This window comes from Giraffa tippelskirchi, chromosome 5 (genome assembly GCF_054371585.1).
Source record: "Giraffa tippelskirchi isolate mGirTip1 chromosome 5, T2T-mGirTip1v1.2.pri, whole genome shotgun sequence".
NCBI lineage: Eukaryota > Metazoa > Chordata > Mammalia > Artiodactyla > Giraffidae > Giraffa > Giraffa tippelskirchi.
In genome coordinates this window covers 15302477-15318925 of record NC_137279.1, presented here as the reverse complement: position 1 = coordinate 15318925, position 16449 = coordinate 15302477, and the positions used below count along the sequence as shown (strand labels likewise).

Here is a 16449-nt window from a genome sequence, read left to right as displayed (position 1 = left end):
CATTTTGCTTACATCGTGTTCCCTTTATCCTTTTGGAGGCGGTCTTTAGAAACAAACTAGGGTTAAAATTCCCGTTTTAATCATTTATTAATTCTGGAGTTACTAAACTGATGCAAGTCTCAGTTTCTTTGTTTGTAAAATAAGGATCATAGTATCTCTTAAAAGTTTGCATGTGTGTGTGCTCAGTCACTCAGTTGTGTCCGACACTCCGAGACCCCACAGACTGTAGCCCGCCAGGCTCCTCTGTTTGTGGAATTTTCCAGGCAAGAATACTAGTGTGGGTTGCCAATTCCTGCTCCAGGGGATCTTCCTAACCCAGGGATCAAATCTGCATCTCTTGCATCTCCTGCACTGCCAGGAGGATTCTTTACCACTGTGCCAAGTTTACTATATGATAAAAAGGGTAATGTCTGTACATTGGATAGCAAAACCAGTGCCTCATACTCACTTCTGCACTCACTAATTTCCTAGTAACTACTGGGATGTTCTTCAAAATTAAACAATGCTTAAAGACACGCCAAACTGTAAAACATCTCTTTTGAAGAAAGCATTTGAAAACTGACACTTGCGAAATTTTCTTTTGGTACTGAAATGGTTAAAAAAAAATCCTCTGGTTTAAAACCTGGCCGCACCAATGTTCCCACTTTCCACATAACATGCCCTCCTCCGTGGCAGCCAGCACGTATAACGGGGTATATAGTAAGGCAGTGTATAGCACAGTGCGGTACTATATCTCATGTTTGCTTTCTCACCTCTGCACTTTGCCCACCAGGTACCCTTGGGCTGCCAGTTCCAGCTACTGCTTTATCCTTCCTTCTCCCTCTCTGCCCCACCAAGGCTTTAAGGATATCTTGTCTGTGGACAGCTCCCTTTATCACCACAAGACAGAAATCGTTCCCCAGTGACCTGGGCTCTATCTTCCTCCGGAGACCAAAGGCCTCTTGTCCATGTACCTGTGGCTTATCTCCCGTGATCAGCGAACACCTCCTCCCCCACTGGCTCCTTCGCGGCTCACGTGGCCACCAAATTCTCACCCTCCGATACCTGCTTTTATACAAAAATGTGGGGACAGGGCCAAGTTCTAAAGTTGAAATGGGCAGCCACCCCCACTGATGCCCTGACCCTCCCCGCAGCAAGCACAGGGACCAGGCCCGGGTCTCTGTTCTAAGAGCATCAAAACTTATCTGTTTGCCTTCCTGAGGCTGCTCAGTCCCCAGGGCGCAGTACCCCAAGGCACCTGGTGATGTTTGCATCAGCGGCGGGATTGGGCCCAGGCAGGGAGGCAGGATGCGGGACGGGACAGCTTGGAGCGCTCAGACGAGACAGCACCCACCGTGGTGGCGTGGTTAGAATGCAGCGGGCTTCACCTAGCCTTAATCTCTGGGTCTCGACTCCTCCCCTTTCTCCTCACACCCGGGGAGAACCCGGAGCCACTTTTCCAGCCTCTGAGATGAGAGCCCGGCACCTGGAAGCCAGGGCGGCGCACCCAAGCCATTCCGGAGTTCCCCGTTGCTAGCCGCAGTGACAGACCACGTCGCGTCCCAAGGAGCCGGCGGCGGCGACGGGCACCTTGATTCCCTCACTCCCGGACGAAGGATGAAAGGTGGGGAAAAAAGGAATCTTCGCGAGTGTAAAGGCGGAGAAGCTAGCACGTTTGCGGCGTCTCCCCAGCTCTATCTGGGAGAGGCACGAGGTCACCCCGATTCGTACTGTCCTCGGGGGAGCTCCGGGCGGGCTACTTATCCCCAGTAGCACCCGTTGCGCACACAGACGCGCGCGTCCTTCCCGACCGCAACCGCTGATCCGCCAGGACCCGGGCAGGCAGCGAGGGGTGTGTGCACCACGTCTCCCGCGCGTCGCGAGCGGCCCCCTGGCCCCCCAGCCCGGCGCGGCCGGCTCACCAGATGGCCATCCTGCTCTTGGGGTAGTCCAGGCGCTCCAGGCAGCCGAGGAAGTGAGGCAGCGTGTGCGCAGCGTTGCGCGCGAGGACGACCACCAGCACCGTGGGTCTCTGCAGGGGAGACTCGGGGAAAACCACCGCCTCCTCTTCGTCGTCCTCGGAGTCCGCCTCGGCGGCGAAGCGCGCCCGGCAGCCGCCGCGCAGCAGAGCCCAGAAGAGGAGCAGCAGCGCCCAGGCCAGGGGGACTGCGGGGCGCGCGGCCATGTTCCGGGCCGTGGCGGGCGGCGGGACGACCCGGCGCGGATGCCCGAGGCCGGCGGCGAGGGGCGGAGGGGAGGAGGCTGGCGCGCGCGCACTGGCACGGCCTCGGCCGCCGGGACCCTCCCGCTGCAGCCGCCGCCGCACCGCCCAGGCCCCGTCGCGGGCGCACCGGAGTACCTGCGGCCGCCGGCGCCCGCCTGGACTCAGACTCGCAGACAGTCGTGTCGGTGCGGCTGTTTGTCCCGAGTCCGGCGGAAAGTTCCTCTAGTTCAGGTTCAGCTTGTACTGAGGTCTGTGGCTTTCCCCAGGGCTGTGAGGTGTGGCCGTGTCTGCCAATGGGCGTGTGAATGCGTGTGTGTGTGTGCGCGCGCGCGCGCGCGCGAGCGAGCGTGTGTACATAACGGTACGACTCCAAGAAAATTTATTCTGCCTTTGCAAACCGCAGTCTAAAGTCCTTCACAGTGATGCAATGTATCCAGTTTTTCATAATGCACCTATTGACTAAATGGGTAGAGTTCTAAAATGGAAAGTCACCCAGTGATTCATTACTATGATAAACAGGTTTGTTTTTTTTTTAAACTTCCACGAAGGCAGAATGTTTGTATTTCCTCACCCTCAAGTGCTCTTTTAATTCATTTTTGACTGAGTAGTCTCCCCAATAAGATCTAGTTGGAAAACCTGGGGAATTTTAGAGCCAGATCGAACCCTTCAAATTAAAGGAAAGCTCTTCATGGGGAATGTCCTCTACCTGACAACTCAGGATCCTGAACTTCCTGAAAAGGTGGCAGGTTAAGGACCAGATTCACTTAAGATGGTTTTCTTTTTCCTTAATGACCCAAACTGATAAATTGTGACAGGGAAAATCTGTACATGCTGGAAGAGAAGGGAGGATAAGGAAGAAAGAAGGAAGGGTAGAAGAAGAACGTAATTAGCAGGTAACGTGAAAATGCTAGGAAATATACCATCAAAGGATATTTAATTTTGAACACAATGGAGGAAAGCTAGTAAAGAAGTTCTTTACTAGATTTCTTTTTTGTGTGGAATTCTTTTTTGGAAGTTCTTTGTGTGTGGAAGTTGGAGCTAAATTTTTGTCTCACGTGTGTCACTTATTCTTTGTGTGACCTTGGAGACTTGACCTCTCTGGACATCAATTTCTTCCTATGTAAAAGCCTTTTAAGTTCCTGCCTTCTTTTCTCATTCCACGACCATTTATGAAATTACTAAATGTCAATCATTCAGGTGTTGAGTGTTTGAATCCTCCTCCTCCAGAGAAAGGGGCAGAAGGTGTCCTGCCCTTTTTATCTGGCAGGGTCAGAGTTGGAGGAGGCAGTCTTGGCAGAATGAACAGGGCTAGTTTTTCCTGCACCAAAATACCTTTTGGGGGACTTCCCAGGTAGCTCAGTAGTTAAGAATTCACCTGCCAATGCTTGCCAATTGCAGGAGGCATGGGTTCAATCCTGGGTCGAGAAGATCTTTTGGAGAAGGAAATGGCAACCCGCTCCAGCATTCTTACCTGGGAAATCCCATGGACAGAAGAGCTTGGTGGGCTACATCCATGAGATTGCAGAGAGTATGACATGACTGAGCACACACACACATTGTTTTTTTCACTACTTGGATTTTTTTATTCCCTTGTCTTAGCCAGCCTAAAATCCTACAACATAAACATTCATTCAAATTGACAAGTATGCCAATTTTAACACTAAAACACTTGAGAGAAGAATATTAGGCAATAGCTTCTGTTATTCCTACATTTGTGTGAATTAAATCAGAGTTCCTAATCTCAATACCTAAACTGAGGTGCACTACAGGAAGCTCTGATGGAGGGAACAGAATGGGATCCTCATATGGAGCATGGCACCCTTTAATGACAAAGCAAGTTCTGTGGATTTCTGATATGTGAGCTTGAGGACTCCAAGTCCCAGTGGGGAAAGGATATGGAGGGTAGTGTGAGAAAAAGAGCAGTGGCTGAAATGGGAAGGGATAAAATTAAACTGTGCCACTTTCAAAGTTTTGTCTGAGCTCTGGCCCGTATCCAAGAACTATATAATACTTACCATAGAAAAATGTTTTTCAATTCCAAACACATTTATACAAATTTAAAATACATTCTTTTATCTCATTTAAAAAGACTAGATATGTTTCTTAAATTGTCTTCACTTATTTGTTTCAACATTTTTTCAGTGCCTACTGTGCCAAGGCATGGGTGCTGGAAATGCATGGATAATTAATATATATTGAATTAATGAATAAATACCATAAACTGGTAGGAAAAGAGGATAAGGAAGGGAGTGAGGATGGTTAGGAAATGCCTCATTAAAGAAATGCCTTTGAACCGAGTATTGAAAATGAGGAGCATATTTTAGGAAAATGATAGAGGGTTGAGAAAGGTTGGAATTTCAGGCTGATGGAACTATAAAAGCAAAAGAGTGAGAGGGCACAGAGCATGAGGAATGGCAATGAGAAGAGCATGACTGGAGGGCAGGATAGGAAGTGGGAAGAGAGAAATCTGGAATACTATATGACTTTTATATAATTATATATATAATCTTTTACAGAAAAGCTAAAAATTTGGTTAAAATGAGCTAAATATCTGATGTATAGTTGGCTTACACAGTGCTTTCAAATATCATATTGAATTTATGAATATATGATATTGAATGGCCACAACCATATGGCAGAGTTGCAGTCTCCAGGTGATTAAAGTCTCAAAAGCAAAATTTTAGTTTAAATATACAGATTTTCAAGCTCAGTAATTTTGAATTTATATGATTAAATATCTTATTTTAAACTGATAAAAACCATTCTATTTTATAAATATATAAAAACATATTAAGGACATATAAAAGCATATAGTTCTTCCCAGGTGGCACTAGTGGTAAAGAACTCACCTGCCTATGCAGGAAACATAAGAGATGTGGGTTTGATCCCTGTGTCGGGAAGATCCCCTGGAGGAGGAAATGGCAACCCACTCCAGTATCCTTGCTTGGAGAACTCCATGGACAGAAGAGCCCGGTGGGCTACAGTCTGTGGGGTCACAAAGAGCTGGACATGACTGAGTGACTAACACACACACAGAGACACACATACAACTTAATATCAAAGAAAAAAAACCAACCTGGTTAAAAAATGGGCAGAAGACCTGAATAGACATTTTTCAAAAAAAGACATACAAATGGCCAATAGGCACATGAAAAGGTGCTCAACATTGCTAATTATCAGAGAAGTGCAAATCAAAATCACAAAGAGACATCATCTCATACCTGCCAGCATGGCTATCAAAAAGTCTGCAAATTACAAATATTGGCGAGGATGTGGAGAAAAGGGAAGCCTAGTACATTGTTTGTGGGAATGTAAATTAGTGTAGCCATTTTGGAAAACAGTATGGAGCTTTCTCAAAAAACTAAGAACCACCATATGATGAAGCAGTCCAACTCCAGAGTATATATCTGAAGAAAATGAAAACACTAATTCAAAAACATACATTTACTCCAATGTTCACAGCAGCATTATTTACAATAGCCAAGATATGAAAGCAACATAAGCATGCATCCCCAGATGAATGGATAAAGGAGATGTGGTATGTATATATACAATGGAATATTACTCAGCCATATACAAGATAATAGTTTGCCATTTGCAACAACATGGATGGACCTGGAGAGTATTATGCTTAGTGAAATAAACCAGACAGAGAAAGACAAATATTGTATGTTATCACTTATATGTGGAATATAAATGAACATAACAAAATGGAAACAGACTCACAGATAAAGAAAACTAACTATAGATTACCAGTGGGGAGAGGGAAGGGGGGAGGGCAAGACAGGGCTATGAAATTAAGAAGATCAAACTACTATGTATGAAATAAATAAGATACAAGTATATATTGTACAGAACAAGGAAATATATCCATTATTTTATAATAATTTTAAATGGAGCATAATGTATAAAAATATTGAATCACTATATTGTACATCTGAAACTAATATAAAATTGTAAATCAGCTATAATTTAAAGAGGGAAAAAAAGAAGAAATTAGACTTTATGGTGCAATTAGCGGTCCAATTTCTCTTCATACCTACGTGTGTATATGTCATACATATTCAGTTCAGTTCAGTTCAGTCGCTCAGTCGTGTCCGACTCTTTGCGACCACATGAATTGCAGCACGCCAGGCCTCTCTGTCCATCATCAACTCCCGGAGTCTACCCAAACCCATGTCCATCGAGTCAGCGATGCCATCCAACCATCTCATCCTCTGTCGTCCCCTTCTCCTCCTGCCCCCAATCCTACCCAGCATTAAGGTCTTTTCCAATGAGTCAACTCTTCGCATGAGGTGGCCAAAGTATTGGAGTTTCAGCTTCAACATCAGTCCTTCCAATGAACACCCAGGATTGATCTCCTTTAGGATGGACTGATTGGATCTCCTTGCAGTCCAAGGGACTCTCAAGAGTCTTCTCCAACACCACAGTTCAAAAGCATCAATTCTGCGGTGCTCAGCTTTCTTCACCGTCCAACTCTCACATCCATACATGACCACTGGAAAAACCATAGCCTTATACATATACACATATTCATTGCCTCAACTGTGCATTACATCTGTAGTGTCATCTCTGTCCATATGTGTGTGACTCGCTACTTGATTCCATTGGTTTATTTATCTACCCTTGTAGAAATATCACATACTCTTAATTATAGACCTTTATAATAAGTTCTCCCAGTTTGTTCATCAGAAGGGTATTGGTTGTTTTTGGCCCTTTATGCTCACATTTCGAGATCAGTTTATAGAGTATTAGGCAAACCCCTATTGAGACCGTGATTGAAATAGCTAGAACTTACAGATCAGTATTGTAAAGATGGCAATTTCCTTCAAACTGATCTATAAATGTTATTAAAGCTCATTAGAGAAGACCTAAATTAATGGACAGACATACTTCTCTAATGAGCTTCAGTAACATTTCTTATGTTCTCCATAAAGGGTTTGCTCATCTTTATTCTAGGTACCTTACTTTTGTTGTTGTTTTGTTCCAAACGTAAGCAGTATTTTTAAAAATTAAATCTACTATAGCCTGATTCTTAAAATGGGGAATTTAGATTGCATTCTTAAGTTTATGAGAAATGGAGAGAAGATATTTTGATTATTCTAAATTCTTTTCTGTATGTATGAGGTTCTTCAAACAAACTCATGCATATGAATAGTAAAATATCATAGCATCTTAAATATTTTACTAAAAATATAAACATCTTACCTTCTCTGGGAAACACAGAGAATGGGAAATTACATGCTTTGTGTACAAAAAAAGGAACAAGATACATATGAACATTCTTACAACCAAAGAATTAAAGCTGATCCAGAATGCTAGCCTGCAATTTTCAGCTTGAGATCACTGTTGAATATAACACTGTGTAAAAATGTTTTCTTTTTAACACATTAAACATTCACATCACAATCCAAAGTTTGTTTTTCCTCTGGAGACTCTAACTGAATTAATGTCTCGGCCTGGACTTTATAGACTTTTTTGCAGGAATAAAATGGTCTGGCTCAGATATCAAGATGGGAAATCAGTAGAGCAAGTGCCAGCTTACACAGAATTTGATATCACCCAGTACACTCAGGAAGAATTTCATTTGTTGTTACTTATTGAGCTTTTTTCCTAACCACTTTGATTCTCTGATATACTAAACCACGGAAGCATTTATAAAAGGAGAAATTCTTCAGTCTATGAGAAGTTGAAACTCTAACCTGTTCTTGAGTGCATTTTACTCTGGATTTCCACAGTAGTAGACACTCTTCAGTTCAGTTCAGTTCAGTCACTCAGTCGTGTCTGACTCTTTGCGACCCCATGCACTGCAGCAAGCCAGGCTTCCCTGTCCATCATCAACTCCTGGAGCCTACTCAAACTCATGTCCATTGCGTCGGTGATGCCATCCAACCATTTCATTCTCTGTCGTCCCCTTCTCCTACCAGGCTATTTAAGTATTCCCAAATCTTTTGTTTTCTTTCTTAGCTACTCCAAATCACCAAGATTTATTTATAAATAAGTTTCCATCGCTTAGTATAGAAGCCAAGGGACAATCTATTCTCATTCTTCAACTCTCTGTAATAGACAATGACATTAAAAGTCAGAAACATTTAATATTCATGCTTAACTAGATCACATTTTTTCTAAGCAAAAGAACTTCATTTATTTGCCAAAGGATAGCATTAGCCTGTTGCTTTTTTTTTCAGTTGATATATCTTTCTGTATACATTTGGGATTCTCTAACCTCTCTGCCCCATACATCTTTTTTTTCTTCCCCTTAAGTTGAAAATATTCCCCTGAAGATATCTGAATCTGTTCACATAGTACCTAGTTCCACTGGATCTCCTTATTTATAAAACTTCCCCTTTCCTCATATGAGCAACAGAATGCTCCTAAATGCTTCTAAATACCATCACCTGAACTGACTGGGATCTTTGGAGGAGAGAGAGAGAAAGATCTACTTACCTCTAATTACTTGAATTACTGTCAAGGAACCTACTAATTTCAGAGTTATTTGCTTCTTTAGGGCTTAGCAGCTGTTTGAAGAGGTAAAGGTTAGTAAGTTCATTCAAATGTAATACATTCTAGGGCAATTTATGAATCTTCATGTGTGGTTTTACATCACAGGATACACTTCTCTCTATACATAATGCATTTTTGAATGCATTCAAGTTTTTTATCTGGCTTTCAACAGTTTGACTTCAGCATGGACTTCACTGTGTCTATTTTACCTGGTATTCATTTAGCATTTTGTACCTGTAAATTTCTTTCCTCAAACTTGGGGAATTATTAACTTCTTCATTTTTTTCTATTCCATTCTCTTTCTTTTCTCCTTCTAGTATTTCATTTACATATATGTTGGATTGTCTGATATCACGTAACAGTTCTATGAACTCTGTTTATTTTTTTAAAAAAAATCATCTTCTCTTTGTTGTTCACTTTGGATGATGTCTTGGATGATTGCTGTACCTTCAATTCATTTAATTTTTCCTCTGTAATTTCCATCTGGCTGTTAAATCCACCCAGTGAATTTTGTATTTCTGAAATTTTAATTTTTAGTTTCAGAATTTCCATTTGACCCCTTTTTTCATTTTCTCTGATGAGGTTTGTTTGTCTCCTGAGAGTTTTTGTCACTGAAAACATGTTGTGTTTTACTTCACTGAGGACAGTTATAATAGTTACTTTAAAGTTTTCATCTGTCAGTCTCAACATCTGATTCATCTCAGGGTCAGATTCCAGAAAATGTGATCCACTTTCTTGAGTTTCATATGTCACTAGTTTTGAATTATATCTTGGACTTTATGACTGATGAATTGTGGATGTCCTGGATTGCATTATTTTGCTATGATGAGTATTATTTTCTTTGCATTAGCAGGTGATTCTCTTGACTAAATTTAAACTGTAAACTCCCTTCCTTTGGGGACAACTCTAGTCTCAGTTCAGATCTTTTGTTTTTAAGTGAACTGCTGGGATTTTGTTCCAGGTGGTTCAGGATCTGTCAGAGATGAAAGCAGAGTTAGGGGGTCCTCTCTCTCTGGCTCCTACCCTTGGGGGATTTCTTGATCTTTTCAGCTTTCAAAGTTTCCTGGCTTCACTTTTTTGGTTCTCCAGATAAGAAAAACTGAGAGTTTCCCCACCTGTGCCCCTGCTGCTGAAGAACCTGCCTCCCAGACTGTACTTTGTTGTTATTGTTCGGTCACTAAATCCTGTTGGACCCTTTGCGGTGCCATGGACTGTAGCACACCAGGCCTCCTTGTCCTCCACTATCTCCCAGAGTTTGCTTAAACTCACGTCCATTGTGTTGGTGATGCTATCTAACCACTTCATCCTCTGCCACCCTCTTCTTTTGCCTTCAATCTTTCCCAGCATCAGGGTCTTTTCCAATGAGTCACTCATCCTGCACTTAGCTCAAGCTAAACTCCAAGGAATGGGAAATCTTCCTTGTGGTGCTTCATCACCCTCCAACCAAGCTTGCCCTCCTGACTAGACTCAAGGTGCTTCTGTTCGCATTCCAGGGTATTCTGGAATACCTATTTTTGTATTATGTCCTTTTAGGTATTTGTCCTAATATTTATTTTCTATTTTTGTATTATGTTCAATTTTTATAGGTGTTTCCTCCTGGGGTATAGTCTCAGTCTGTCATATTTGGAAGCAGAAGTTCTATCCCTGTCTGGCACTTTGACTCTTGAGAGAGTCATTTCTTGCCTTGGTTAACGCAATACCTCCTAGGCAGTCCTGCTTCCACCCTTGACCCCTAAGATCTAGTCTCAGCACTTCAGGCAGAGGGACACAGGAAACATAACAGGAACTTCTGGCGTCCCCCTATTTCACTCACAGTAAATCCATAAATGCTTAAAATGTCCTAGGCTGCCTGTCTGTAACTGCTCAGCCTTCTTGACTTCCACGGCACATGGTTATGCTGGTTTGCAGCCTATTTTTCTGACCACTCGTGTTTATGTACAACAACTCGTGTTTACTCTTGCTCCTCTAATCCTAAAAGGTCGGTTCACCCTAAAAATACGGTTCTTGAAACTCCGGTGTTTCTCCTTTCCACTTTCTTCTCTGAAGATCTCATCCACTTCCACACTTGGAGCTGACACGTCAGGGCAAAGAGGCCTTAAGGATCCCCCATTTTCTCAACAGAGCTGTAAACGGCGCTGATCTAGGGAGAATGAAGAGCTCCTGAACCTTCTCCACGCTAGCACCTACCCAGGTCCGAATACGCTCAGACGGAGACGGGAGTGCGTTCGCTCAGGTTCAAGTTATGTTGTTTGAAGGTGGGGCTGATCCTCCTCCCAGCACCTGAGTTCTCCCGCGCCGGCGCAACACACGACGCGGAGGCGGAACCCAGACGCGTGAGTCTCTGTTTCTGGCCGGGCGCGGAGAGCGCAGCGCGGTGCACTACCGGCGCGCCGCACGGCCGGGCATGGAGGAGCGCGGCGAGTCCCAGCCGACCGCGGGCTGCGGCGATGTGCGCCCGGGCGGCGAGCGCGGCGGCGGCAGCGCCCACCCGTGGGCCCCCGAGGACGCCTGGATGGGCACGCACCCTAAGGTCAGCAGGCGCGAGCAGAGCAGGGCGCCCTGTCCAGGCCTGCACCCAAGGCGGGACCCTCGGGCCATGCTCCCCCTTGGGCCCTTGACTCCCCACCGGAGGGATCGCAGAGTTTCCCCGCGAACCTCACGGAAGGGGATCGTTTTTGCTCACTGCCCTCTGTAGGCAACATTATTTTTGTTTGTTTCAATGAGTTAAACTATTGTTCTGACACCGCCCCCTTCCGCCTCCCTCGGGCCATTCTTAACTGGAGGGACCATCGTTAACTACATTGCCTCTGGAGCCAGATAACAGCCACACCATTAATCTGAGTTTTGCTGCTTAGGATCGTTCTTGGGGATGGTCTCATTTAATCCTCATAGTAACCAAGCGGAACAGTTTGTGGGCCTTGAATAAGCTGTAGTAGTCTACTATGGTCAAGGTTTTAGGCACAGTCCTCCTTTGTCTCTGTTGGCGAATTGCTGCCCTGTACCAGCTATGGCCCAAGCAATGAATGGATACGAATTTTTCAGGAATCTTAGGGACTACATACTTTGGTCTAGTAGCTTGAATAGAATTGCAGTCTTCTGCTGGAGAGCAGTATTTCATAGATAATGATCTTTAAAAAATCCCAGAAAAGGAAAAATTTGAAGATCTTTTGATCTTCTCCTGCTTGATTTTATCCTTCTGCTCTGATCCCCTTATACCCCCTCACGGTGAGAAAAACAAACGCCAAGATGAAGATGTTATTCAGTGCCATCAAAGAACCAAAATATGAAGAGGGAGCATGGTGGTCAGGAGCATGAATTCAGACTGCCTGAGTTTGTATCCTGGTTCTGTCATCAGCTTTGTGATTTTTTTTTTCTTTGCAAGTTGTTTTATCTCGTTGTTCCTCAGTTTTCTCTAATGTAAAATGGAGATAAGAATAGTACTAACCTTATAGGGTTGTTAGAGGATTAAATCAGTTAATATTAGTAAAGCACTTAACATACATGCTGCTGCTAAGTCGCGTCAGTCGTGTCCGACTCTGTGCGACCCCATAGACGGCAGCCCACCAGGCTCCCCCGTCCCTGGGATTCTCCAGGCAAGAGTACTGGAGTGGGTTGCCATTTCCTTCTCCAGGGCATGAAAGTGAAAAGTGAAAGTGGAGTCGCTCAGTCGTGTCCGACTCAGTGACCCCATGGACTGCAGCCCGCCAGGCTCCTCCGTTCATGGGATTTTCCAGGCAAGAGTACTGGAGTGGGGTGCCATAGCCACTACCTAAATATTTAAAGTAAAACACCAGTAATAAGTTTTAAAAGCTACTTCTATATTTGATGTTACTACTTAATTTTCATACTTGCAGATTTTTCTTTTTTCTTTAAAGTCAAACGCTCTATAGGCTTGAACCATCAAATCTTTTCTTTAGGTTTTTCTTCTTGAAGGATCTAATTGATCTTAAAAAAAAGAAAAGAAAAGATATTTGTTGTTTGATTTTTAGTTCTGCATTTGTATTATTCAGTTTGAAAATTACTTAGGTCAATCCAATAACATAGGATCAGATTTATCATCCTCAAACATCACTTTGGTTATGCACTTCTCATGTTTAGAGAATTTCCTAAAGGGTAAAATTCACACTTTTACCTTGGCCATCAAGACCTCGCCACCTGGTCCCCAGCTGCTTTTTCAGTGTCATTCCAAACTTATTTGAGGTTGAGGACGACACTTACTAGCACTCCTCTCTTCCTGCACCTGTACACACTTTGGTGGCTGCTGATAGCAAGTGTGACTTTAGTGCACCCAGGCAGGTCTGCAGATGCCTGACCTCTGCATTGACCCTGCTCCCACCTACCTAGTCATTGACAGAGCTGGAATACCTCAGGCTTCTCCTGCAGGGGTAGGCCCTGAAGAATGTTTGCTCTGTGCTGACCAACAAGTCTGAAAGCCGCAGCAGCTTGCTTGATCCTTTCTTTGAAACTCAACAGTTAATGAACTCCCTACTCTTGAGTGAGGAGGGGTGGGGAGAGAGGCCAGGACTGCTCTTCCAGCACAGCTTCTCCACCGGCAAATGAGACCAGGGAAACAGAGGCTCCCACTAACCTGCCCTGACAAAAGTCCTATTAAAATGTCTCTACTCGTGGCAGATGGGTTTCTTCCTAGGCCCTTGAATCCATGTTGCTTATTTCCACTTTCGTGTGATTACTCACACTGTCACTCTTTCTCTGTTTATTCAATTCATACATGTCCTTCAGGGCCCAGTTTGCATCCCACTTCTGCCAGGAAGCATTCACCAACCAAGCCACCTGAGTGCAGCTCCTTTGACCTGTTGTGTCGTATTTTTTTTTTTTTTTTTCCATTCATTTGGTTTTTAGTCACTTACTGTAATGTATTATTATTTAACCTGCAATTGCAAGGGTGTGTGTGTGTGTGTTTACCCTAGCAATCCATAAGTTTTTTTTAGAGATAGGGATCAGGGCTTAATTGCCAAGTAACTTCCAGTATACCTTTAAGAGAGTCTTATACATTATCTATTGACTAGTCGTTAATTGAAAGAAAATGCTAAGAGATTCTTCCTTCTCTCTTTGACCATTACATTTTGATTTTCAGTATTTAGAAATGATGGAATTGGATATAGGAGATGCCACCCAAGTCTATATAGCATTCTTGGTTTACCTGGACCTCATGGAGAGTAAGTAACTTGTTTATTTTTGTTTTGTTATTGGGGCTATGGTGGAGGAATGAGGAGTTGGGTCGGGATATAGCGTTTATGCATTTGCTGTTAATTTTGTCAGTGTTGTGATTTCTTTATTCATTAACACTGGGAATTACGAGTAACAGAAAATGCTAGAAAGATAAAGGGACATAGCATTATAAGCGATGTTTGCTCAGCTGAGTATTAGGTAGATGTTTAGACTTTTTCTCTTTTATTTTCGATAAATATTGTTGTCCATTCGATAATGCACTTTCAGGTAAAAGCTGGCATGAAGTCAACTGTGTGGGATTACCAGATCTCCAGCTCATCTGCCTTCTCGGTACTGAGATAGAAGGAGAAGGGTTACAGACTGTGGTACCTACGCCCATCAGTGCTTCCCTCAGCCATAACAGGTGGGCAGCTGATTTTGATCTTTGTTTAGCAGGTTAGTTCCTTTCCTGCATAAAGTGCTGCTGCTGCTGCTAAGTCGCTTTAGTCGTGTCCGACTCTGTGCGACCCCATAGACGGCAGCCACGAGGCTCTGCCGTCCCTGGGATTCTCCAGGCAAGAACACTGGAGTGGGTCGCCATTTCCTTCTCCAGTGCATGAAAGGGAAAAGTGAAAGTGAAGCCGCTCAGTCGTGTCCGACTCTTAGCAACCCCATGGACTGCAGCCTACCAGGCTCCTCCATCCATGGGATTTTCCAGGCAAGAGTACTGAAGTGGGTTGCCATTGCCTTCTCCGGCATAAAGCGCTAGGAATCCTTAAATTAGAGGTAATAATATATTTTAAAGGCTTCCCTGGTAGATCAGGGGTAAAGTATCTGCCTGCAACACCGGAGACACGGGTTCCATCCCTGGGTCAGGAAGATCCTCTGGAGAAGGAAATGGCAATACACTCCATTGTGCTTGCCTGGAAAATCCCATGGACAGAGAATCCTGGTAGGCTACAGTCCATGGGGTTGCAAAGAGTCGGACACGACTTAGTGACTAAACAGCAGCAACGAAATATTTTAAAGGGAATTTAGGGTATAGGAATCATGGCTTTATTCTTGGTTATTTGAGAACTAAGTTAAAGATGAGTGTTGAACAAGTATTTACTTACTGTAAAATGTTACTGTATTTTTCATGCTCATTGGGAATGGTTTCATTTTAGATATTTTTAACTTTATAAAAAGGCATGTAATCTTTTGAGGCTTGCTTTATATTGTTAAGGTTATATTGCTGAAATTGATCTATGGTGTCTTTTGGCCAGGAGGGTGGGCTGCTGTATTGTATTCCATCGTGTGATTATACCATAGTTTTCACATCTCTCCTGATGATGGAGTGTTGCTCATGTTTGACTTGAGGGCATAGTTTCAAACTATTTTCCAAAGTGGTTGCCTCAGTTTACTTTCCTCTCCACAGTAAATAAGATCTTTGGATGCTGTATGGTCTCTGACATTTAGCGTTCTCTGACTTTTAACTTTTTGTCGGTTGAATGGCTTGTCTAATTGTGGTCTTAATTTGCAGGTCTCTGATATTGAACATTTATTTATATATTTATTATTTCCTCTCTTGAAAAATGCATTTTCACATCCTTTACCTATTGGATTATTTGTAGTTTCATCATTGACTCCTAGGAGTTCTTTATATATTCTTGGTAATAACCCTTTTGGTTGTGTTTCCCAGCTTTAAAATCTGTCTTTCAGGTATCTTTTGATGACTAACAGTTCTTAACTTGAATATAATCATATTTATTAATTTTAATAATCAATACCTTTATATCTAATATAAGAACTATTTCCTAAGTAAAGATTTGAAAGAAGTTCACCTGTATTTTCACTAAGAGTTTTGAAGTTGCTTTTATTAATGTTATGAGAGGAAGGCTAGGGACCCTGTTTTCAGTTGGATGACCATTTTTCTCTGCCTCCAATTACTGCATATTCCCTCCTTTCCTTATTATCTGACATATCATCTTTGTGCAGCTATGCTTTGATTTGTTTCTGCCTCTCTTCATATTCTATTAGTCAATATATTTATTCTTATGCCAGTACCAGGTTTTCCTAATTACTTGCTTCATAAGAAGACCTGGTATCTTGTTAAAAAGTCTCCTTTTCTGTTTTTCTTCTTTAGAAGCCGTGACAGGCAGCTTCTGAGATAGCTTCTTGTAATCCAGCCTTCTGATGGTCTCACTTGTGTAATTCCCTTCCAGGAGGTGTGGGCTGGAATTAGTGACTTGCTTTTTTGTTGAGGGGTGGGTGTTGTGCACTGAGCAGCTTGTGGGATCTTAGTTCCCCAACCAGTGATCAAACCTGGGTCCTCAGCAGTGAAAGCATAGAGTCCTAACCCTTGGAGCACCAGGGAATTTCCAGTGACTTACTGTTAATAAATAAAATTTGGCAAAAATGATGAGATGTTACTTCTAAGATCAGATTATAGAAGACTAAGGCTATTTGGGGTCTTTTGTGTTTCCATACAAATTTGAAAATTTTTTGCTCTAGTTCTGTGAAAAATTGTTGTTATTCAGTTGCTGAGTCATATCCGATTCTATGTGACCCCATGGACTACAGCTTGCCAGGCT

General features: G+C 43.1%; 2 protein-coding genes and 1 long non-coding RNA gene across 5 annotated transcripts in view; 1 reads left to right on the top strand and 2 right to left on the bottom strand.

The window, feature by feature from the left end:
• The window catches only part of COLGALT2 (collagen beta(1-O)galactosyltransferase 2), a 113994-nt gene extending 111462 nt beyond the window's left edge, over positions 1–2532 (bottom strand). The window contains exon 1 of one of the 2 annotated variants that reach the window (XR_014054420.1): positions 1902–2531. Coding sequence is in view for 1 of the 2 variants with exons in the window: in XM_081492416.1 (XP_081348542.1) it covers positions 1902–2164 (263 nt within the window). In the remaining variant the exon portion in view is untranslated. Of the gene's footprint in view, positions 1–1901 lie in introns of both variants that reach the window. The other variant, XM_081492416.1, reaches the window with a different exon arrangement.
• Positions 2533–5632: 3100 nt separating this feature from the next.
• On the bottom strand, positions 5633–10989 carry LOC145506886 (uncharacterized). The gene is made up of 3 exons (XR_014054418.1): positions 10895–10989; positions 8651–9680; positions 5633–8260 (listed from the first exon to the last, which is right to left on the bottom strand). It is a non-coding gene; the product is annotated as an uncharacterized LOC145506886 (long non-coding RNA).
• Positions 10990–11069: 80 nt separating this feature from the next.
• The window catches only part of TSEN15 (tRNA splicing endonuclease subunit 15), a 30791-nt gene continuing 25411 nt past the window's right edge, over positions 11070–16449 (top strand). For both annotated transcript variants that reach the window (XM_081492415.1, XM_081492414.1), the window contains exons 1-3: positions 11070–11237; positions 13803–13884; positions 14165–14300. In XM_081492415.1, the coding sequence (XP_081348541.1) occupies positions 11112–11237; positions 13803–13884; positions 14165–14300 (344 nt within the window). In that variant the 5' untranslated portion in view covers positions 11070–11111. The remainder of the gene's footprint in view (positions 11238–13802; positions 13885–14164; positions 14301–16449) is intronic.